This window comes from Aythya fuligula, chromosome 2 (assembly GCF_009819795.1).
Source record: "Aythya fuligula isolate bAytFul2 chromosome 2, bAytFul2.pri, whole genome shotgun sequence".
Classification (NCBI taxonomy): domain Eukaryota; kingdom Metazoa; phylum Chordata; class Aves; order Anseriformes; family Anatidae; genus Aythya; species Aythya fuligula.
This window is the reverse complement of record NC_045560.1, coordinates 21913862-21937872: the sequence shown is the minus strand read 5'-3', so window position 1 is coordinate 21937872 and position 24011 is coordinate 21913862. Positions and strand designations below refer to the sequence as shown.

Genomic DNA, 24011 nt, shown 5'->3' with positions numbered 1-24011 from the left:
AAAAGAAGCATTTACAGGACTTTGTGGTAATGGCCATTTACTGTACACCAGTTCCACTGCTTTAAAAAGCTCAAAAAAAATCACTAAAAAAGATAGGCTACTGAAAGAGAAAAAAAAAAAAAAAAGAAAAGAAAAAGAAAAATTCTTCTAATTCTTTACTTCTAATATTTTACTTGAGTTGACCAAACCTGCCTTTTTACAAGAACAGTCACAAAGAAGCCACTTACACTGCTGTTACTTCTGCTTAACATTTTTGCTGATCCAAATAGTGTTCCAAAATCCAGTCAGAGACAAGAACAGGTTAAGAGACCCTGTATTTATTATATATTATATAAAGCAGGATGCTATACATAGATTGGCAGCCAGGTGTACTAATACACAAGGAATACATTAACATGTAAAAATCTAAAAAACGGAACACACAACATATTCTGGCCCCTCCTGCACAACCATTAGGAGTAAGATAGTGAGTGTTTCTTGGGGGAAAGCAAGTACTTAGCAGCAATGATAACATGCATAATCATTTCTTAGAAGTGGTTTCATTTCAGAGGAAAGACAATGCATGGTTATTATTTAAATAAATGTTATTTAAATAAATAAATGATCATCTTACCTAGTTCTGGTGGCAGCACAGTAAGACGATTTCCCTGGATATGAAGTTCTTTAAGCTGAGTGAGCTCCCCAATTTCTTTAGGCAGTGATATCAGGTCATTGTCTCTAAGACTCAGCTAAGAACGAACATAAAGTAGTCAGAACAATTTTTGGTTACCCTAAAGAAGCCTAGAACAGAACTCTACTCTCTCACCCCCACCCTTCTTCTAAACACTCAATTCTTCCAATTTATTTACAAGTGTCTGCTGATAAACAAGAAACAGTTCCAGGTGTAGTGGTCTATTCCTGCAAACATACCCCACTACTTCTCAAATTGACTAGATTCTATTCCTACAAGCATTGCAAAAGTGAATTGATTTTCCAAGAATTTAGATAAATTACTTACTATCTGCAACTTTGTGAGCTTCCCAATATCTGGCGGCAGGATTTCAAAATCGTTGTCACTTAGATAGAGTGCACGCAGGGTGGCTGCAAATTAAATAGCAATATATAAACAGGGTGGCACATAACCCAACCATTTGAGGTCTAATCAATAAAAGGGAGTCAGGTTTGATTAATAACCCTGACTTGGTGAAAAGCCTTTGACATACCCAGGGCTCACAATAATAACAAGCAGGTCAAACTTAGATTTACTGGCTTATTGTATTGTTGGTGAGTTCAGGAAAACATCTATATTCAAAAGGACTGACACAATTAACAATTTCTACAATGGTAGACTCTGGCAGGTTTTGGCATACAGTCTCAATACTCAGCTGTCAGAACAGAGTCATTACTCTTTACTAGCCCCCTTGATTCTCATTTATTACAACAATTTGCATCCTAAACAAACATAAAAAAATCACCTGAGTTTTTTGGACAAATACACGTCTATATTAAGCTCTACAGAAAGCGCAGCATAAGGCTGGGAAAGAGACCTTAAAAGAGAGTAATACAACAGGCTCGAATTGTAGAGTTTGTAATTTCCATACTTAAGTCTATGAAATTCACAAGGTTAAAAAAATGACCTAGCACAACTATGTAAGCTGGCTATTACTGAATAAACATGGCATGACAGGGGAAAAAAATAAAATTGAAAATGGAGATCCACAAAGAACTGTTGGGTGCAGCAGGAAGAAAGGTTGTCAGGTCAGCAAAACCTCTCCTCCCCGACAGAGAGGAGACCCTATTTCTCTTCTGCAGTTTACTCCTCCTCTTTTTATTTCATTATATGTGACCATTTTTCATAAAACTTACTGAATATTTCCCTCTGTCAGGTTACAATCACAAAATCTTTCTCAGACTGCAGCATTCCTTCCTCTCCCCTTGCCTATGATTTTCGCTGGTTATGCACTGAGCCTGAAGTCACTTCAGCACAGCACATGGAAAAGACCAGTAAGGTGGCATAATTGCTGGAAGCCAGAAAGTGCCAGAATTCAAGTTGCTTAGGCAACCATAATGCAGCCCTTTTGCACATATGCATTACAATATCTTAATTTTAACCACGTGGCCATGTTTCCTAACACCTTCAAAGGTCAGCTGAGCTCTACCATTCTGTTCCAATTTTAACCTTAGTGGTTTTTTGTTTGTTCTTAACATACTGGTCACTATAGCATCCACAAGCTGTTAAAACTGTTTCACTAATTAACCATCATGAACACAATTGTTTTCAGAGTTAAAACACAACAACTGCTTTGCAAAATAGTTTATTATTCCCTGAAGCTTGTAAACATCCACAAAATTTTAACTCAGCATGGGGCCCAAGGAAATATTACTCAGAAGAAAACTGACATACCCTTGCTAACCAAGTCTTCTCATGTCCAATGGTGTCAGCTGACTGGATGTCAGTGATAAATATTGCTGAGCTAAGTAGAAATATTCAAGACACATTCAAAGAAGAAAACCATAAATATCAGGAAATTGCTGTTGGAGTTTGATCTCCATCAAATACATTTAAACTGCAGAAAGCAAAGCACTATATCATGAACATTTGTAGAGTTTTTGAAAAAGTTTCTTACTCAGATAGAAGAAGTTTCCAGGTAGAGAATTTTCATTTAAGTTGTTGTAAGTCAAGTCAAGAACCTCCAGAGCTGGTAAAGAGCCAAAGCCCCTTGGCAGGGTATTTAATCTGTTCATGCTATAGGTGAAAAGGAAAGCAAACAAAACAAACAAACAAAAACAGAACATGACATCAGTATGCATGTCATCTGGTAGGAATAACACAGGCAACAAGAGTTTCATTTCTAAAAATGTAATCTACACCAAGCTTCACTTTTTTTTTTTCTTTTAGAAGTGCTTGATGCTATGAAATACTAAGGAAGCCTTTTCCAGTGCAGACCTTTCTACGAATTATCAAATCACAGAATATCGCAAGTTGGAAGGGACCCACAAGGATCATAGAATCCAAGCCCTTGCTCTACACAGGACCACCCAAAACCAGACCCTGTGTCTGAGAGCATTACCCAAATGCTTCTTGAACTCCGGCAGGCTCAGTGCTGTGACCACATCCCTGGGGAGCCTGTCCCAGTGTCCAACCACCCTCTGGGTGCAGAACCTTGCCCTAAACCCATCCTGACCCTCCCCTGTCCCAGCTCCATGCCATTCCCTCAGGTCCTGTCGCTGTCCCCAGAGAGCAGAGCTCAGCGCCTGCCCCTCCGCTCCCCTTGTGAGGGAGCTGCAGGCCGCCATGAAGCCTCCCCTCAGCCTGCTCTGCTCTGGGCTGAGCAAACCAAGGAACCTCAGCCACTCCTCATACATCTTCCCCTCCAGACCCTTCACCATCTACATAGACCTCCTTTGGACACTAATAGTTTTATGTCCTCCATATGTTGTGTCCAAAATTGCACATTCATGGAGGACTTACACCAGCACAGAGCAGAGCAGGACAATCCCCCCCTACACTGACCAGACATGCTGTGCCTGAGGCACCCCAGGGTACAGCTGGCCCTCGTGGCTGCCAGGGCACACCGCTGGTCATGTTCAGCTTGCCTCAACCACAGCCCCCAGATCCCTTTCTGCAGGGCTGCTCTCCATCCTCTTGTCCCCCACTCTGTACTTACAGCCAGGGTTGCACTTTCCCAGGTGCAGAATCTGTCACTTGCTCTTGTTAACTTCTTATTGTTTGTAACCGCCCAGCCCTTTAATTTGTCAAGAGCCCTCTGCAAGGCCTCTCCACCCTCAAGGGAGTCAACAGCTCCACTCACTAAATTGTGTCATCTACAAACTTACTTAGTATACCTTCAAGTCCTGCATCCAAGCCGTTCATGAAAACATTAAAGAGAACTGGCCCTAAAATGGATGCCTGGAGAATCCCACTAGTGACTGGCTGCCAGCCTGATACAACACTTTGAACCCAACCTGCCAGCCAATTTTCACCCCTTGTATTAGGCAACTGTGTAGCTGTATGCTAGACATTTTGTCTTCCCTACAAATATGCCTGATACTTATGCACTCACAAGACTTGCAGCCTGTTATCCTGACCAGTGACACCTGAAACACAAAGCAAAAGGGAAAGAGGTGTCACTGTGCCAGGCTCAACTTAAACACTCAGTGTGCCACTGTGCAAGCTGGACCTTGGTATTTTTAGCTAGGACCCATGTCCTAGCTAAAATACAAGTCATCCTTTTATACTTCAGAGCATCCTGACCACCTCTGCTAGTTCCCCAATATCACAAGTTTCTTCACTGCAGTACCAAACAGGAGGAATACCTCAGGTGTACAGTACTTATGCTCACCAGAAACTTCCTACCCCACCTCTCAACCTTTCTGCACCAAAATCTTCCCAGATGTACTCTCTTATTCAAACTTCCCCTCTCTTCTAGAGAGATGTTTTGATGCATTGCATGTACATGTGAGATGAGAAGGGGTTACATCACACACCCATCATAATATTTTACCCTTAAATTGCCTATAGGCACTTCTGAAGCAGAACCCATTTTGCAGAGCTCTACCTGGGGATGTAAATTATGCCTGGAAGATTGTGGGTCAGGAGGGGATTAAGAAGGAATAGCATTTAATCTACAAGATCCCTGTGGATCCCTTCCAACTCAGGAGATCCCATGACTGCAGATGCCATGGTTCCAGACCTAAGCCAGTTGATAAGTAGCACAGTGTTCCAAGGCGCCTCCTGGTCTTAACCCCAAGTGGACTCGCACACTACATAAATGGGGAAAAAAGTGAAGACCACTATTTGAATTTGAGCACGCTAGAGATCTAAAGTGACCAAATAAAGACCATAGAAGACAGATCAACTTGAACATGTTTATTTACATTCCAACAGTTCAGGATTCAATTCAATTATCAGCACTTTATAAAAGCATCTAAAGCAGGATACTTACTGCCTAGTCAAAGTCATTTGGTATTTCCAATAGTAAAAAAACAAAATCTTGAGATAATGTATTATAAATGTGTTGAATTTATAATATAAACATTCTTTCCCTGAGAAGACTATAAAATTAAAGTTTCCCCCATCAATGCTTTCTTAAGTAGCTATATTTTGTGTCCAATTAGTTCAGGAAAGTTCTGTGGTTCAGGTTTATTTTCTTAATAATTCAAGGAAGCCGTCTGTTACTATAATTGTAACTAAAGTATCACCAATTCTACTTGAACGTGGTATCTGAACACTTGACAGGAATGCCTCAGACTGAAGTTCAGTAAGTACTACCTCTGAATTTAATACATATCGTATTTAATACAGATTTGGTGCTTCTTTAGAGATTTAATTAAAAAAAAATGAAGCTTCTTTAATTAAAAAGTTGCGACTTTGGAACTAAAGTCCCAAACTAACATATAAAAAATTTTTAAAAATGCTGAATTTTATTATTTTTTTTTAAACAGAGCATAGAACTCTTACACAGCATCCACAAAATTAAGTAACAGCTGTTAGGAAAGTAAAATTCAATACTTGTTAAGATTGGCTTCTGTATTACATGAATGTGAGTTGCTGTTGCCCTTAGAGGGTTATCAGTATATCAGAATAACTACTTGATCACTCTTAAGTATCTGATCATCCAGGACACTCGCTAAACACTCTTGAGCTGTAACTGCTGAGTTATCATCACAAACACTTTGAAAAAAAACTTTAATACAAAAAAATAAGAAATTCTAAGTTCAGTTGTGACAGTTTTTGACAGCACCTCCATTACAGCAAATTTTAGCATTAAGATACGCACCCAAGATTCAGGTGTTTGAGCTTCTGAAGGCTGCTAATCTGTGTAGGCAGTTCCTCAATCTGGTTGTTGAAAAAGTTGAGCACTTCTATATTTCTCAGGTCTGCGATGTTTGCTGGCACAGCTGTGAAAAAAGTTTTCACAGTAAGATATTGCAGTTAGAGCAAGCTACATAGACTACAAATGCTCTGCTAGCACCTGTCTTTTGTTCTGTTTGTATAGCTGCTGACAGTAGAAACAGCATCTAACAGCTATTGCAACGAAAGCAAAATCCGTATTAAAGAAGCCTCCTATCTGGAATCAGTTCTCACTGCTGACAGCAATCACTTTGTACTCTTCAGAAAATTACTACTAGTTTTGATAGTCAAAATATCTTACGATAAGGCCAGAGATGAGAGAAACAAATGCAACAAATGTCCTCACAGACTAGCGAAAATAAACTAGCCTTCCTTGGCATCTGTATAGCACGCACAGGTCTCAGAAGAGTAGAGCCCCAGAGATTTGGAACATTCCTTTATCTGAGTCAAAAAATAGATGGTCCAAGCAGTTTGGTCTTTAAACAAAGCCTCATTCTGAGCGATGCCTCATTCTGCTTACTGCTTAAATAATCTAGCATCCAAGTTCCCATCTGTTAATATTCAACAATGATTGCAGAAATTTAACTTCATCCTTCAAAGATGAACTGTTCAACCAAGCCCATTTTTGATTACTTCTCATGAGTGAATAACTGTTCAATACACATACATGGTTACATTAGATTGGCCACAAATCAATACCTGCTTATCTAGAAATACACAAAATTAGGCAGAAGCACAATATGGATGTGCCTGTGCAGGTGAGGTTAAAAAGCTGTTCATATTTGCACCCTCTCCCCCTTAAATTTAGTAAAAACCTAAACACGCAGCTGAAATTTACACAAAAGGAGGCTGGGAAATAGCCTGCACTGAAGTGTGCACCTGTGTTCAATATTCACCTTGGTTCAGTCTTAACCTCAACCACACCAGGAACCCGCAAAGTGCACATCTAAATAATTAGAAGTTTTTTTTATGAAGCCATGATTTTCTTTTATTTGTTGGCATGAGGCGATCTCAGTCTTAAAACGCAGTCAATAATGTTTACAAAGCAGAACATTACAGTGTGTCACATTTACTAGATTATAAGCATAATTACATTGTTCACAATAATGGGATCCCTAACAAACACTCTAATTACACTATATAAATATTACTGTTGAGGGCCATATTCATTGCAGGAGATTTTTAATATACTTTTTTTTTTTTTTTTTTTTTTTTAAGAAAGTCATTAAGGCAAATCTTAGTATTTAAAAGCCCTCCCCTTGTGGTATATTCCAACCGGTCCATGTGTGTTGGTAACTCAATGATGGCAAGAATTATGTGCTTTCAGAAAGGCAAGGGTAATGTACCACTACCATTGTAGTACATTATTCCCCAACAGAAGTTAACTGAGGATTTTAATTGACATAATTCAGCTGTTTCCAGCCTCAATATTTCACCAGAACAGTAATTACCACTATTAAAATGTTTTCCTTTCAGAAATTAGACTTTGTAATTTGACTTTGATGAGATGCAATGGACTGGCAAGCCATGTTTCTGCTCTTTTCAAAGAGATGCTGTGTTTATGCAAGACTAGGAAACAGAAGTATTAGCAAATACACTTTTTAGTTCAGTCACAAAGCGTAAACAATTCAGAGACCAAACACAATTCTCCTTTAGTTGTACTGCTGATATAATTAATAAAAAAATGGTCTGAAATTTTTGACCTTTTTGATAGTATGAGAGATTTCAGTCTTCTAGAAAAATCAGTTCAACATAACACAATCTGTGCTAGGCGTAACACAGAGCAAGGTTGTTGGAACACAACAGCCCCATCACATCCAGGAGCCCAGACTTACCAAACCTAAATTCAGATCAGCAGCCTATGTATCACTTCTGTATTTCAACTGTCCAGGCTGAAAAGCATCACAAAATGACCAAGGAATTAAAAAGCCATTTTCCAAGATGCTGAAAGTTCTCCAAGCCAACTAAGAGAAAATACATCTTACGTTAAGAACATTATTACAAAGACAGGAACCCCATAAAACTTTTCTGATCTTGGTGTGAGACCAGACTACAAAAACTGTCAGACTATGGAGACAATTTCTTAGCGCTGCTCTCACGTGAAGCCAGCCAACTATACCTGAGATGTGTTTCAGTTGAATCAGTGCTGGTTAATAGACTCCTTCCATTTAGTCAGTCCTGTTCACAATGGATTTAGCTACCCAAGGACCTTCTGTACCACAGAGCAGCAGCAGAACCACGCTGCATCCCTGAACAGACTGCAACAGGACAGAACCAAGTGCCCTCCACGTGGCCTGACAGAGTTATGGAGCTGCCTTGAACTAAAGACAACGCTCTAGTGGATCTGCCCCTTCAAAAACCTGTCCAAAATAACTTGTTTTCCCATTAAGAATAAACTACACTTGTGTATCACTTCTGACTTAAGCTAGGAGATTGTGCAGGGGAGGAATCAGTTCAAGGAAGAAAGTGAACAGTCTTTAAAAGTCTTGATTTAAAGAAAAACAAAAGAAGACATAAAACTACCTGGGAATATATGGCATCTAAACATTAAAGTAGGAAGAAAATGGTTTCCAGAGACTTGTTGACTAAGGCTGTGCTTGCGTTGAAGGTTACAGCATCAGACAGAACCAGTTTAAATGGGTTATTACACAGCTGCAGTCTCGAATCCTATCCACTCATCCCACTTGCAAGCACAGGGGAAAACTTAACTTCCAGTGGCTAGTTCATCAGAGATTTTTAATTTAGTTTTCTTTAGTCAGGGTATGGGTGTGAGTAAGTGTCCCTAGCGAACGACAGAAGCTGTACCCTTGCACGCTGCCTGCTAGGTTTCTGATCTATCTGTGTAATTCCCACACACCGAATTTCATGTTGTGAATCACTCTTAGGATGCTACTCCGTTATACTTGCCATTATTATTTTTCTACAAGCCATACTAAAAGCTGCACGGGTAAGCAGATTATGGGAAAGACTGAATATTTAGCGAAGTATTTAGATGAAATGCTTTGTGTCAACCTGTTAAATCAAAACAAAGCCCCCATCCACAACTGGTTTTGTTTGTTTGTTTGGGTGAAGGGGCTTGAGGTATCTCATGAGAAGGAAATGAGAGAAAGTAGCACAAGACAAGGCCGGAGGAAAGGGAGAGAAGACTTCTCCCTACAGTGGCTTATTTTCTGATTCAACGGTTCAGACTGCTTTGTAACATGGGGAATGCTTTATGGACTCTAAGAGCAGAAGCCTGAAATTAATTCCTGTACTGCTCTTGTAGCTAAACTGCACAGGTGCAGCAGCCCAGCAATGCTCAGGAAAGGTTGACGAGGCATACAGCGTTCTTTGGTCTGAACTTTACATGACTAAATGCATCCCCACCATCTTCCCACAGTTGAGTTGCAAAAATCTTCCCAGATATAGAGCAGACTGCCAAATACCAAGAAATTCATGTTCTGGCAATACCCAATTCCACTCGAGTCACCTTCTCATGATGAGCTGTGAGAATGAACTGTCAGCATCCCGGTTCCCTTCACCCACATATTTACAGTAAGATCCACAGTGTCTTAACAACTCTTCCAAGAGCATCTGCTGCCCAGTGTCATTAACAACTAAACTCCTCCTCAGCAAATGCTAGTAAAACTTGGCAGCCCCATGCCTTTGCATTCTCCTGTGAGGCTTCAGTCACATCATGAAGCCCCATTCATATGAAGACTCACTTCACAAGGCCAGAAGCAGCTTCCTTCCCCTCGCTCGATACTAGGAATTGCATACAGTGATTCACTGTGACAGCTATAGACTTCACCTTGATTTCAAGAGCTTGGTTGAGAGGGAAAGTCTACAGGCTGCGCACAAAGCAATAAGACGACTTTCTTCATGCTCCTGCAAATAAGAATTGGCAACTTGTTATACTTCAAAGAGTTTAAGAACAAACAGGCTCTGTTTCACCCTGAAGTCAGTGGCAATTCTTTAGGAATGAAAAAGAGACTCTCTTCAGAGCAGATTTTCACTCAAGGCAAGTTGTCAAATATTATTCCTACATAAGAAGCAGCCGTTTTACAGCTCTGATATGATTTCTGAAACACATGTATGAAGGGTTAAACCCTACTATTCAGCACTTACATAGCTCCACATCGAGCATCCTGGATCTGGACCTCAGTTCCCTCCCCACACAGTGAGCCAGGAGCCCTCACCAGACATCTAGCATTCCTCCTCTCTGCTAGAAGTCTGATGTTGCCCTCTGTTGGAGAACAGACACTGGTTTAGATGGACCTTTTAGCTATGCTCCTCAAAGCTATGCTAGGAGCATTTAAATCAGTTAAAGCAGTTTGGAGATGCACACGTCTTGGATGTAACCCTTTCCAGTAAAGCAGGGAATCAAATGCATTTTGTGCCATTACTTAGCACTGACATTTTGATCCGGCTCTTCTTGTATTCCCAACCCCTGCCAAAGGAGAAAGAACAGAATAAAAAAGGAAAAGGAGAAAAGCAGGTGCAATTTTCCCCCCATTTCCTCTGTCACTCTTCTGTCATTGATCTAGGTTTTGATAAGTTTCTGTGGTGGCAGTGCCCTTCACAGCTGAAAGTGAGCAGGCTTTCTGATAAGTCTATTTCTGCAAGTGAGCTCCAGGATTATTTCACTTCAAGCTTATATGAAGCACTGGAAAACAGTAAAAATCCTCACAGCTTTAAAAGTAAACCAACTCAGGTGTTTGCGAGTTTAAGCCCCCCTTTGCTTTTCATCTATGAGGTGCAGTGTAGCCTGGTTTTTGTATTTAGTAGGTACTGACATTACATCATACATTTCTGAAGGGTTTCTTAATAGAAGATCCAGATGAAGATCTCTATTTTAGTTTTAACTTGTAAATGAGAACATTCTTCCTTTTCCATTTAGACAAAGAAGCTGAGATAAAAAAGTAACAAAACCCAATCCAGCACCCAACTGGACGAAGGAAAACACAGGCCTCCGTGAGAGGGATCTGGTGCAAATACAGGCCTCCATCAGGGGAGCACATGGTATGTACACGGAGACAAACATTTCAACTCATTTCTATGTTAACACTGAATGTTCAGAACAAACATTTTCTCACTGCTGCTTGGAAAACAGTATCTGTAACACCTGGCTATTCATAAAAGTGTGTGCCAGTAATCTCAATAAAGATGATTCAAAGTTAACAGGAAATCGCTCATTGAATTCAATGGGTTTTGAATCAGACATGAAGTGAAATAAGGATTTTAATTACTTCAGATTATTTTATTTGGCACTTTCATCTTCAGAAACTTCAAGCTGCAGAATCCCTGTTGTTTTTTTTTCTTTTCCCAGAATGTTTCTCTAGTTAACGAGCTAATTAAGCAGTACCCAGGAACATGACGTTCACTGGTATTCCGAACCTCTAAAGGTTCTAAGGGAATATTTATCCAGAAGAGCTATTAAAATAGTACTTACTACTTGTCAGAAAACAGATTCAGAAGACTACACCAGTCTCTCATTAAACTGTCCCATCTATAAACAGGTCAAGAGTAATGCAAAGTAAAGAGAATTCGATATGGAATTTGAGTATGCCATCAGGCCAGAGCAGATCCCAGGCAGGGTTTTCTTGCCAAACACAAGAATTTACTTTTTACACCTAGAGCGAAACACTGTGGGTTACAGCATCATAAGCCCAGGGCTGCAGACTGTTGCTTCTCCAGTCAGCGTCAACAGGAACTCTTCATGAGCATGGATCCCTTGGAGTAAAGGTCACAGAGACATGAAATGTTACTCACATTTCACGGGGGAGGAAGAATTTAGAATACTAAATATATAATGCATTCTGTGCATCGAATATAACTGTACTCCTCGAGCGGGAGTCATGTTTAGATTAATTTGACAAGGGTTCTGTTATACTGAGGGAGAAGCAATCAGAGTCACCAAAATGAAAGAGGAATTAGCAGAGGGAGAACACAACAGTTTTCCTTTTAAATATTCATAGGCATGCTGATATCATACTTGGCAGCTAACTGGAGAATCCTTATCCCAAGCGAAGCATTCAGTACTTAATTTACACATTATGTAGTTCAAGTTTTCCCCTTTTGCCCTTCCTCCACATTCTTCTAAAGATGGATACTAACCTTCCGCACACTAAAAACACTGAACAAATCTGTCTCCTTAAGCTTTAGCTCTTTCCAGAAAGCAGATTTCTTTTTTGCAGTTAACCAAGGAAGCACTGCAGTTATGGAAATGCTCTTATTAACATGTTTAAATTATACCATAGCTTACTGATGTGATACTGTGCTAACAAAGCAATTTATCAATAAACAGATTTAATTTAGAAGCCAGAGACTAAGGAGAAGTGCTGTGAGCACAACAAAGGCAGAGAAGAGATTGCAAATGAAGTGACATCTGGTACAAACAAAGGACAAACTCTGTTCTTTGAGATGAATGCTTGGGATGCACTTAAGAGTTTGGAGAGAAATCCTACAGGGACTGAGGTTAGGAAGGGATTACTAAATTGAAAATTAACCACGTAAGAGTAAAGAACTGAAACCACATCAAAATAGTTCACAAAAATCTGATTTTTGATAGCTGATTTTAAAGTATTAAGTACAGGCTGAGTGTGCATGGGTATAAAACTGGATATAAGCATGCCCCCTCACTTTTCCACATCCTGAAGTAAAGCGTTAGCCAAGCTTTCTGAATTAGCTTGACATGCAAGTACTGTAGTGGACCACAGCCTTTTCAGCCTTAAGTAATTGTTTTATGAGGAGTGCACAATTCAGCCAAAAAGCTCTCCTATCTTACTTTGACATCAGGAGAAAAAAAAAAAAAAAAAAAACATGCAAAAAATTGAAGAGTACAGCCCATCAAGTTGAGCACTTTTGAACTTGCCCTCCCTCACCATTCTCTTTACATCCATCTTCTATTTAAGATGTTTTCCACAGTTGAGAGACTTACCAGAGATGCTCTGAATATCAGGTCTTGAATAGACACTAAAAGGTTGTAACTTCGAGGTCAAGGTCTCTTCAGCTTCTCACTCAGGAATATCCATACACCTCCATGCTTAGCAGTGCTTGTTTATAAAGCTCTGCTCTCACTGCAAGAGCGCCTAGCAAGTAGCCCATCATTTTCACTTTTCTTTATTGGACAGTTAGTATTTTTTACACCATTTTTATCACCAAAATGCTTTTAAGAGCTTTTTCAGGTCTGTTTTTCACTGCTCCTTGAATCACCTGAGTTTTTCTCCATTCAGCATCACGTAGACTGCCTTGCTGACACTTTTATCAGAGACCAGCCCGTCCTCTAAACACACACAAAGGGAGAGGCAGCAGTAAACACGCTCAGTGTTTAAAAGCAAGGTCAGCATATGTATTTACACATGATTTTCTTATTGCAGCCCTTAGAGCTGGAAATGAATTAAACTCCTTCCTGGTGTGGGCTCCCTACACACACAAAACAGTACTAAAAGCCACTCCTTTCTCTAGGTCTCTACATTAGCTGATCCCTTTTTTCATTTTCAGCTACAGCAGATATTCCTAACAGACAGAATAAACCATGTTACCACAAATTACTCTTCCTCAGATAAAGAACAAGAAACTATTTTACTGTAAGAATTATTTTACTCTGCAGCATTTTTTGCCAAAGGACACCACTGGAACAGAGTAAGAGAAGAGGCCAAACAGCAGTGTGAGGAGAAATGCTGTATCATTATACACTTCAAAACAACACCCCTGATTACTGGCAGAAGCAGAACACACAGAACACAGATCAAGAACAAGTATACAGAACTATTTCCATTTTCCCCTCGATCTATACTACCTCTTCTTACCTCCTTCCTTTAGTATCAGCAACAACAAAAAAAATCCAGTTTGTTTGACAGCAAGCTCTTTAAGATGGTACAAAATTAAGCTCTTTGATGAAGTCAGTTCATGTGAGCAAAACACCCTACCTTTTAGGATGCCAGTTTCAAAACAGTCTATTTTGACAAGGGGATTTCTAACAATTTTAGATTACAACCTGTACAAACATGTGAAGAATCAGTTTACGTGGGCTTCCACAAAAAACATTACAGATATTTTAAACCATTGGGGGAGAAGTTAAGGCACACGAAATTTGTACTGAAACATCAGAAAGTGTTGAGACTTAGAAGAAATAAAATTGCAACAGTTATGTTTCAATAAGAAAAGAGCACTACAACTTCTGAAGAACTGTCAGAGACGACTTATTTGTGTCTGGTGCTGTATACAGTTTGCACGTTGACTTGTGATGCAAAGCTGACTGTCTCTATGCATCACAACATATAACTATTTGCTTTGAATCGGGGAAATTTCGTGATGCGTTCTTTATACCATTACAGAGCAATAATCCTTCACAAATTCTTCTGCTTCATTCTCCCAAAGCTTCTTAAAAAACAAAGCTTATGTTATTTAAAGCTGAATTGCTCTACCATCTGTACTTTCTCAGAACCAAGGCTTCTTTCAATCTTCCCCCCCTTCAGGGAGAAAAGCAAAAAGCTAACAAGGTATTTCATCTAAACATTTGAGCAGAACTCAGATGTCATGAATTTAGTCAGGCATACGCAAAGGGATCTCCTTTTCCCTCCTTCTCATCTCCCCCTGTGCATGCTTTCATAGATCTCCCTTCAGAGATCTCTGCATCAGGTACAGGAATGATATACAAACTGAAATGAAAGGCTTGCAGTTAATTTAAAGCACCGTCTGAAACACGGCTGAGAGGCCGTTATCTCAAGCAGAAGTCTTATGTTTTGGACCCAGTCATAGTTTCACTCCACCAGCAGCTCGCTTGCACCCTTTTGAGGTGTATCACGCCACTACAACAGCATGAATAATGTGCCAGAAGGAAGCAGAGGCAGAACCAAAGCAGAGGAGAACAAATGAAGCAACAAATAAGGAGTACACGGACATCCACTTCCCTCCTGAGGTCTGGGAGGGATAGAAGTCACTTAATATCAGGCAAAACATAAAGCACCAGGCAACGCCAGTGGGAGACACCTGCAAAGAAGCAGTAAGCGGAGTGAGCAGCATAAAGAAAAGGAGAGAAGTTTTGAACCACAGGATGATTGGTCTGCTGGAAGACAAAACGCACAAGAATGTTAAAGGGCAACTATCAGGCTAAGGAACAGGATTGATGAGAAAATCTGTTCCAGCCGGATCTGAAAGTTGATTCAAGAATAAAATTCAGGTATGGAAACAGGAACCAGCAGCAAAAAGCTAATGGACCACCTCACAAAAAGGAAGGGACTAAGAACGAGTTAAGAATTGCACTTGAGTATCAAGGAAGAAGCAGAGGTGAGGAAAGAGCAAAGGACGGTAACAGGCAGCAGCTCAGAGAAAAGGGATAGGGGGACAGAGAATGTGACCTCAGGTAGTACGTGGGAGATTTCTCAAGCAAAACAGTTGCTCCTAATCTCTCATCATTTAGTCATGTAATAATACTGGGCATAGGATCAGAGAATGAGAGCAGAAGGATAGAAAAAATATTCAGGAGCAAGCTATGAGTAACAGACACCTCCTGAGGTCATTTCAATATGGCAGAAGAATATGGTAAAGCTGGGAAGCACGGGATCATCTGAGGTTAAGGAGAACGAGGAGAAGAGCAAACCTAAGCTACTGTTCACGACTACCTACAAGTCAGACTGAATTGCTAGCAGGAAGAATTCTTTCCATGAAAGAAAGAGCTAAAGATACTCAAACAGTGACCTCTAATGGTCAAACCACAGAGTCACAAGCTCCAAGCGTAACAATACAGAAGCCAGAACCTCTGAATAAACTACCCAACTGATTACAGAGCCAATTAATCCATCAGGTAGCTATGTCAGGTAATTGTTACAGCAGTTACAAGTCATCAAAAACTTGCAGTGTATCCCTAAAATAAGTGAAAATAAGACATGTCAAGATGGCAGCACAATACTTGTGCACACAGTGATGACCAGCACTTGGATCTGTTGTCAGTGAAGAAGTAACCTTTAACACCCTACATGCTTTCCCAGCATGGGTCTCCCTCTGTGCTCTCCTGGATCAGACTGTGGTTAAGCCGAGTGTCTGAAAGCTCCCCAAGCACACTTCCTATTCATGATGCAGTACAAGGGTTTTAATTGTTTACTTTCATCACCATACCAGTAGGGATATAAATGTGATTATACTAGGATGTGAAATTGTGTATACGCTGTAAGTAGTTGAAGAGTACATGGAGTTAGTCTAGCTATCTGAGTCCAGAAGTTTCATTACCATTTCATACTTAATGACAAAACAGATCACAAATGCTGCTCTGCAAGAAAAACAGTCAGATGAGACTGAAGCCATAGCATACATGCCATCTTAGGTGTTTCCTTTGAATAAGGAAGTTCCTTTATTGCTAATTTTACCCCAATTATCGTTCGCTCACCAACATACTGGCACAAAGGGACCAAAACGCAAAGTCCTGGTCTGTCCTGCTGCCTTTCACTCTCGCCTGCAGAGGCACCATTTCCTGGAGGTGGCCGTTCTGTGTTCTAGTACAAACAATCTTTAAAAAATTTAAGCCCAAATCACAAAGTGATACACACACTTTATTCCCAGCTGCATAAAAATAATGTCATGCTCACTCACGTGTTATATTCTTCCCTCGCATAGCTCCAAAACATTCTGCATGAAATGACACAGGTGGAGTCACAGAAGAGAAAAGATGCCCAGCCTTGGCAGCATGCGTCCTCTCCCCAGCCAGGGCTCCCCTGGACACCTCCTTATTCTTTAATTCCTAACAACGGCCTCCGAGAACTGCTGCGAAATCACAAGCTTTCGCTTTGAGCGATGTAGCACAAAGTTTGTTTTGTCTGGGTACCATAACAAGTTAGAACACAGATGTGAGAACAGTGTTTGTGCCTGGCCAGCCTGCTCAGGCATGGTTCCACAAAAGCCTATCCTGTGGCTCCAGCCCCCTTCTTCCCCCTCTAACACGCCTGTCTCAATCCCTGCCACCACCTGTGCTCTGTTAGCTATCCCCCTGCACACGGATAGTGACACCTCTATGTCCCCAGCTCCCAACAAACGTTAGGGAACAAAGACAACTTGGGCGCACCCACCCAAATTAATGTGTCACACTGAAGGACTCCATCATTCACCCACTGGTTGACACAGATTTGGGGAATACTTGTCAGGACTTTTATGCCATTTTACTTTGGTGTCAGCCAACGGGTTCAAGAGATACCAGGGTCAGACCAGAAAACCCATACAGGCAGACAGCACAAGCATGACTCCTCAATTCTGCTTCTCAGCTGTACAGCAGATAGATGGTTTGGCTTTAAATGATGGAACAAAAAACTCCCAATGTAACATATGGGCACACTGGCCCATATGTCTAAGTTAAGGAAAAAAAAAAGAGAAGTACTTGCTTTCTCCCTCTGCTTTCAACTGGTTTGTCACAAGAGACCCCAAAATGGAATCATTCCAGGTTTGTCACTCACACAGCAACTGGTTCAACAGAGCTGCAGGAACAGCTATTCAGCTTCCCCTAGAGTTTTGCTTCCCATTTTGAGGCTGTTCTGCAAGAAAAAGGTTCTCATCAAGCAGCAAAAGCATGATTGCAACTCTTTCGTAAGTTACCTGGAGCAGAGGCAGCCAGTTCAAGACTCCTGCATTAGCACAGCACCGGGCAGCTGGAAAACATCCAGTCTAATATCCTCCAGAAAAATCAGTGTGGATTTGAGTACTTCTAACAGAGAACGATTTACAGAGAGGTAAATGCACAAGCACCAGCAGCATGAATGAAGTACTAAAAATATTACTGAAAAAGCATGCCACAAAAAATTTCTAAGCAGTATGATGGATCTACTGGTGTTATCTTCAAACTTGTTAACAAAACTTCACTTACTTCTAATGGTTTGCTGGCAAAAATATGAAATATGGTTACATTAAAATATGCATGTCCAGTTTTTACATATATTCTTTCTTCCAGATAGACATATTTACTCTAAACAGCAGAAAAAACAGCAAGCAGAACACTCATTTAAATGGCAGAAAACTAGTAGAAGATGCTAATATGACCTTAGTGCAGCATGTCAAGTGTCACTGCCACCAGCTTCCTAGCCATTTTAAGAGCAATCTGCTAAGACAATTAATTACATAGCTTAAAAGATTAGGTCAACAGTGTCAAAAACGAGACTATAAACTTGAAACTTAGCCTTTTTAAAATGTGTGCTGTCTATTTAAGTGTTTACATCAGTTTGAAAGAATAGGAAGCTTCAGACTTGACGAGTTACTTCTCAGGAGAAGCAGTGGTTTTACCTTCCCATAAAAGAAACCCAAACAGAGATAGGTTGACAGAATCCCTTGCCTGACAGACCAGGTATCCTTGCAGCCTGCTGATCTAAGGGCTACTTTAGAAGAAAGGAGCAATTTAAAACTCAAGCAATTTAAAGTTCAATTTAAAATTCAATAGAATACAGATTTAGAGTAGTGCAACCCTTAAATCGATATTTTGAAAACCAAAACTATTTCTAAAAAGAAAAAAGTGGCCTAGTCTGGAGTTTTCTTGAATAAAGAAAACCTGAAAGTATCCTTCTTTGACTTACTCCTCTTATCTTCTTCCTCCCCTAGTCAGGTCTTCAGCTAAGACTTCTAACCAGGATATAGATTGGTTACTTACCTTATAATTTTGGCACTTATGCTGAAGTATGTCAACCCTCTCCTGGCTTAATTCTCAGACAGGCACGTTTACCCTCATCTGAGTCTCTCTGCGGGAGATCCAGCCTGCCTCTCTTCCTCAGAGCACAACAGCTATCTGTGACATACCCAGCCGGTCCAGCTACACTTCAGATTTGTAAGGTGCCACAGGGAAGAAACAATCAAGTCTCTTGAAAGTTTATTAGCTTCAAAAGTTGTACAATTAAAAAAAAAAAAGTCTTATGTTGGTTAAGCTTGCCGACAGTAATGTTTACAACCCATTTCACCCCTGTGCCATACCCACAGTCATTCAGAAGATACCAGAGCAGACAATGAGCAGCAGAGAATTTCTGCCTGGCAGCTCTAGGTACAATTCACTTAGCCCAACGTTGAATGACTTGTCTGACCTAGTCACGGAGGCTTTAGACAGAGATGAGCAGAATGAACTGCTGTCTCAAGATGCTCACAACCCTCCAAAAGCTGCAGAGAAGGTTTCAGTGGCAGGATACAATTACCTGCTTAATTTTTAGGCAGCTCAAGTTCAGAGACAGGCATCTCCTTGCAGTGACCCTGCAAGAACACAAAAGCCACCAAACTGGGCAGCCAGTATCCCAGCTCCATCAGTGGCTGATACCAGACAGCACACAGCAATAACCTGGAGTTTATCATAACATTTTCCTGAAACAGCTGCTCACTTCCAGCTATTTGTAACCTTTTGACCTTCTAAACTACAGGTCGATCTGTGTGTTTAGTAACGATTCTTACAGTTTTCCTCCCCGTACTTCGCCAATGAACTCACTCATCAATTATTTATAAATTTGACCAGTGCAAATCAAAAGTTCTTCAAAAATGTAAGAGGGTTTTATTTATTTTTTTTTATTTTTAAATAGGGACAAAAACTGGCGAGATACCAGTCTAGAGGACACTATACAGTCAGGAATAGGGCCTGGAGTAACTACTTCGTATTTCTCACAGCCACTCATACACTGCCCATAATTTTACCTATTTCGTACTACTACTTCAAACCCTTTAAGCTATGCATTAACAACCAACTCGCTGCAGCCAAAGAATTAGTGTTCATGTGGTAGAATCTAAGAATATTTTTACTTCATGCTTAATCCTCTGAAAATGTTCAAAACCTTAAGCTAGATTTTCATATTAACACATGTTTTAAGTAACACACACGATCTTACAGTTCATGCAGCAAATGGATTAGAATTTGATGGGTTTGTTTTGCTTTTTTACACCCCGCTCTCAACCTGTAAAACTTATGCAGAGCATAGTCCGGTGCATGCTACAGAACTGCCCGGTCCTCTCCCCAACACACGCTCTTTGGCAGTTCCACTCTCTTCCCCACTTCATGCACTCATAAATAAATCAGTTCCAAAAAGCAGAGGAGTGTTTGAGGTTGACATCCACTGATGTATGCAGAGAACAGACACGGACAAACAGAACATCAAAAAAAGAGAACTTTTCTTCTCTTTACAAGATACACAGTAGCAGGACCTATATGAACCTCACTCTTGTATTTAACAGCCAAAAAGTAGAAATGTTTGCACAACACACAAACGAGTAAGCCTGAAGCTTGCTCCTACAAAGAAATAATTTAATTTTGCCTCACAAGAGGCTGGCTGATATCCCGCTCCATTAAGTTCAGTCTCACATCACCTCTCTCTCATGATATGATATTCACCAACACCTCAGCTGAGACGTCTTTACTATGGAAAGTGATAACTGAAGTATCCAGAAGGTAGTAACTGAAGGTGTGTGCAGTACAGCCAAGAGACTCAAAAGATGTTGTTTTTTTTTTGTTGCCAACAGCAGACCACTTGACTTTCATGCCTGAAGCTCTCACTCAGTTGGCCTTCCTCACATGCATTTGGTTATAGACACAATGCAGTTGAGCTGTAGTTTGCTTTCACTTGCTTCAGTCAACTTAATTATCCTTCTACTCAAATACGAACTGCAGTTCAAAAAAGTTGGTAAAACTTGAAAATTGTGGCAGCGACTGGATTTTTTGACTTAGCTGGTAACATGACTGAAAAATCACCGATCTTCTGGTACACGGCTGATCTGTATTGACGTTAGAAAGGCACGTTGAATGTATCTGCTAATTCACATCCTCAATCTTTTTTTATTTAGGTAAAACACTTCAAGAACCTCACCCTCTTAGCAGTGCTGCTGTGCTCTATAGAAACAAACCAGTAGTGGCAGCTTCTAAACGCTGCCTAACAGCCTGCAGCGAAGTCAGAAAAGCAGAGTATACTTACTGGTAAGCTTGTTGTGACTGAGAACCAGCTGTGTGATATGAGACAAGGTAACTGTAAACGAAGAGAGAAAAAAGTTAGTTTATGAACAGCGATGGCCCATTCCAGCTAAAAAACACGTTATTCTCCTACTCTAGTAACCCCAGATCATAGGCACTATTACGAATATCAAGACAAGCTCCAGACATTTACTGAAATGGCCTGAACGATCTGACTGATCCCAGCCCCTCGTACTCCTACTTACTGAGCAGTGAGTATGGGGCTGGGGCAGCTACAGTCTGGTATTCCCCACTACGCACCCTCACCTGTGTTTGTTCTTGCCTACTGTCATTCTCACACCCCTGCTGCTTTTTCCCCTAGAGGCTCTACAGCCCACAATCAACATCACCTGGCCAGAACAACATGCTGAACAGCCAGAGGAGAAACTCACACCTTGAAGACGTTGTTAAACATCTTCCCTCTCCCTCCAAAAAGTCTGATGTGCTTTGAATGAGAAAAACTCATTTTTGTCCTCCCCTACACCTTATTCCTTTCTTCCAACACAGTCTCTCCAAAAAGTGCTACTAACTACAGGGCTGCCCCTCCTGAGCAGCCTTGAAGTTCTCCCTAAGGACAGCTGTAGTGCTGCATCTCTCAGCAATTCCCAGAAGCACTAAGCATCACTAACACAGGCAAATGTAAGCCCATAGCAGAACTAATGCAGTCACTCAAAGGCAAAAACAGAACTGAAAGTTCATTGGAAAAAAAAAAAAAAACAAAAAACGCATTGCCACAGTTCCCTGTGTAATTGCAGGTTGTGGAGGAAGGAAAGGCAGGGAGCAGAAAGGAAAACAGTGCATCCACCCTCAGTATCTCTTTAAATACAAGCACTCTCTAAGTAGTGCCTCAAAGAGGTCACGCAGTAGGACAGAAAGCAGCCCATAGGAAGTCTGTAAGAACATTGTATAAGAACCAGCACTATAGGGCAGCCAAGTACAGTAGCCTCAAAGAACACTCAGCTTTAAAACATGAAGCTTCAGCATCAGCATCTAAGCAGCTCCTTAAACTACTGACTGTAGACCTACAGCTGACCAGGTCAATTTACAAAAAAATAATTGAAATGCTGGAGGCGGTTACGAGCTTGTCAGCAAATGTTTAAGTACTGCTTCTGCAGCATTTATTTCTTTTGGTTTGGGAATTGTAATAGCTGTGACAACTACTGAAAGCCAACATTTCACGGGCCCTCAACATCCAGGCCTGACCAGTAAGGACACGGTCCTTCCTGGGTAAGCCCTCTGTCAGCCTCCTGAGGTGCTTCAGCTGAACACCTCCAGCTCCACAACGACCTGACCTAGATCAGAGCCAGATGCGGGGTAACAGTGTGCCCAAGCTCATCTGTATCCTCAGACTTAACTTCATCAACTCACCAACACTGCACCTACCTGCCTGAACAGTACAGACACCATAAACACTGCTTTGAAGGCTGAAGTGTGAGCACTGAAAGAACAGGGCTCACACTGCTGGCCCCAGCACCACCAGCTGGCATTCCAGCTTGGCTCTGAAGATTTGGGATGCTGAAATGTTTGCTCCTTCGCCCTCCTCATGACAAAAGCTTTGGAAAGCGAAGATTTGGTGTAATCTGCTTTTTCAAAAGGAATCCTTTTATTTATTTCTTTTTTGATACTGTGCAAAGTTGCTCCCACTTTAAGATTTATTATTTATTTTTTTTTTAAAGCTGAGAAGAGTTAAACTGCAGTGGCTGAATAAGGCAATTACCACCTCAGCTCCACACTAGAAAGCCAGCACCTCATCATGAGCACGAAGGACAGCAACTCCGAGCAGGTGGGAGCTCTGCTCCTCTGCTGCTTGGCAAAGGTCCGCAACAGGCAGACTGAATGGCACTTACAGGCTGGAAAGTCAAAACAAGCTGCCAGAACAGGTAATTCCAAGAGAACCTTTGCACTTTTTCTGTAGCTTCTGTACGACACCGCTGGAAACGCTAAGAACCAGGTCTTTGAAGGAGGCACCCCTCAGAGGCCGTGCTGACATAACAGCACTTCGCATACAGGGGATGAATTAATTTGATTTCAAGAACACACCACACATCCCCACAGAAGTTTGAGGGTGAGGATATTAACATTTGCCAAGGCAATTTACACACATGGTAGTTACAAATTCCCATCATGGTCCCAATCCCGCCATTGCTTCAAAATAATGGAATGGGTGGGAAAAGAACACTTGAGCTCTACTCTTCTTGTCCTAGTACCGAGCTTTTTCATATGCTGCTTCCATGCACCGCAAGCTGCCTTTCCATGAAATATTTAGATGACAAGACTCTTTTTTTTTTTTTTTTTTTTTTTTTTTTTTTAAAAAAAGGAAGAAAAAAAACACAACAGGAAGACTCCAGAGACCTTGCTGGATGAAGATAAGACACTGCCTCTTGCACTGGAGGAAGTTAACACAGAAGGAGCACTACAGCTTTGTACTGAACAACCTGCAAGCAGCCTGCCACTCCACCTCCTGGGCCTTGGTTATTTTAGGAGTGAACAATTCTATCAACACGAACTTTTTGGTAAAAAAAATTCCAGCCATATTAATTCCATCACGTACGTGCATACTTTATGTGAAATATGAATAGCTTACAGATGGAATAATGAGAACAAATTAACACTTACAGAGGAAATAGGATTTCATCCAATATTCCTTCCCTAGCAGCCAGGCTACAGAGCAGCAGATGTCCCGAGTTATTTGAGCAAAATAATTCATAGCTTCCCCACATCCACCACTTAAAAATAAATAAATCAGAGATTAGAGACTGCTCCTTGCAACAAGAACAATTCCTTAATTCAAGATGACTGCTTGAAGTTCCAACAATAAGTGCCCTAGCCAGGCAAAAGATGCATCATATCCTGCCTGCTTAATCAGATTATTCACCTTACAGGACATCTGCTAACGCCCCTATGCCTCTACCTGTCAATATCTGGCTGCTTCATAAACAAATACAATCTACTCACTCCGTAACAAAGAATTAAAAAAAGAAAACGAACATTTTCACAAGGCAAGATGTGTTAAAACTATTCGTGGATGCACAAACATAGTATAAATGCGTTAACGGCCACAACACTTGTTTTATTGCATACCAGAATAATAAAAAGCCTTTAAAGTTTAAAACTGTTTCACCTGGTCTTTGCATTAGGATGATGAATGAAAATTCCAGAACACCTAGATCAAGGGACACTTTACATCTCAGGTGAACTCTCTTTCCTACAGAACTGCTCTGCTGCATCTTTGAAAAGAGATTTCTCGCTTAC

The 24011-nt window shown here is 40.8% G+C and overlaps 1 protein-coding gene across 2 annotated transcripts in view; it reads right to left on the bottom strand.

Moving 5' to 3' along the window:
- RSU1 (Ras suppressor protein 1) overlaps window positions 1–24011 on the bottom strand; it is a 94009-nt gene that overhangs the window by 67662 nt on the left and 2336 nt on the right. For both annotated transcript variants that reach the window (XM_032182881.1, XM_032182880.1), the window contains exons 3-7: window positions 20725–20775; window positions 5760–5880; window positions 2607–2725; window positions 998–1080; window positions 614–728 (exon numbers count right to left, since the gene is read on the bottom strand). In XM_032182881.1, the coding sequence (XP_032038772.1) occupies window positions 614–728; window positions 998–1080; window positions 2607–2725; window positions 5760–5880; window positions 20725–20775 (489 nt within the window). The remainder of the gene's footprint in view (window positions 1–613; window positions 729–997; window positions 1081–2606; window positions 2726–5759; window positions 5881–20724; window positions 20776–24011) is intronic.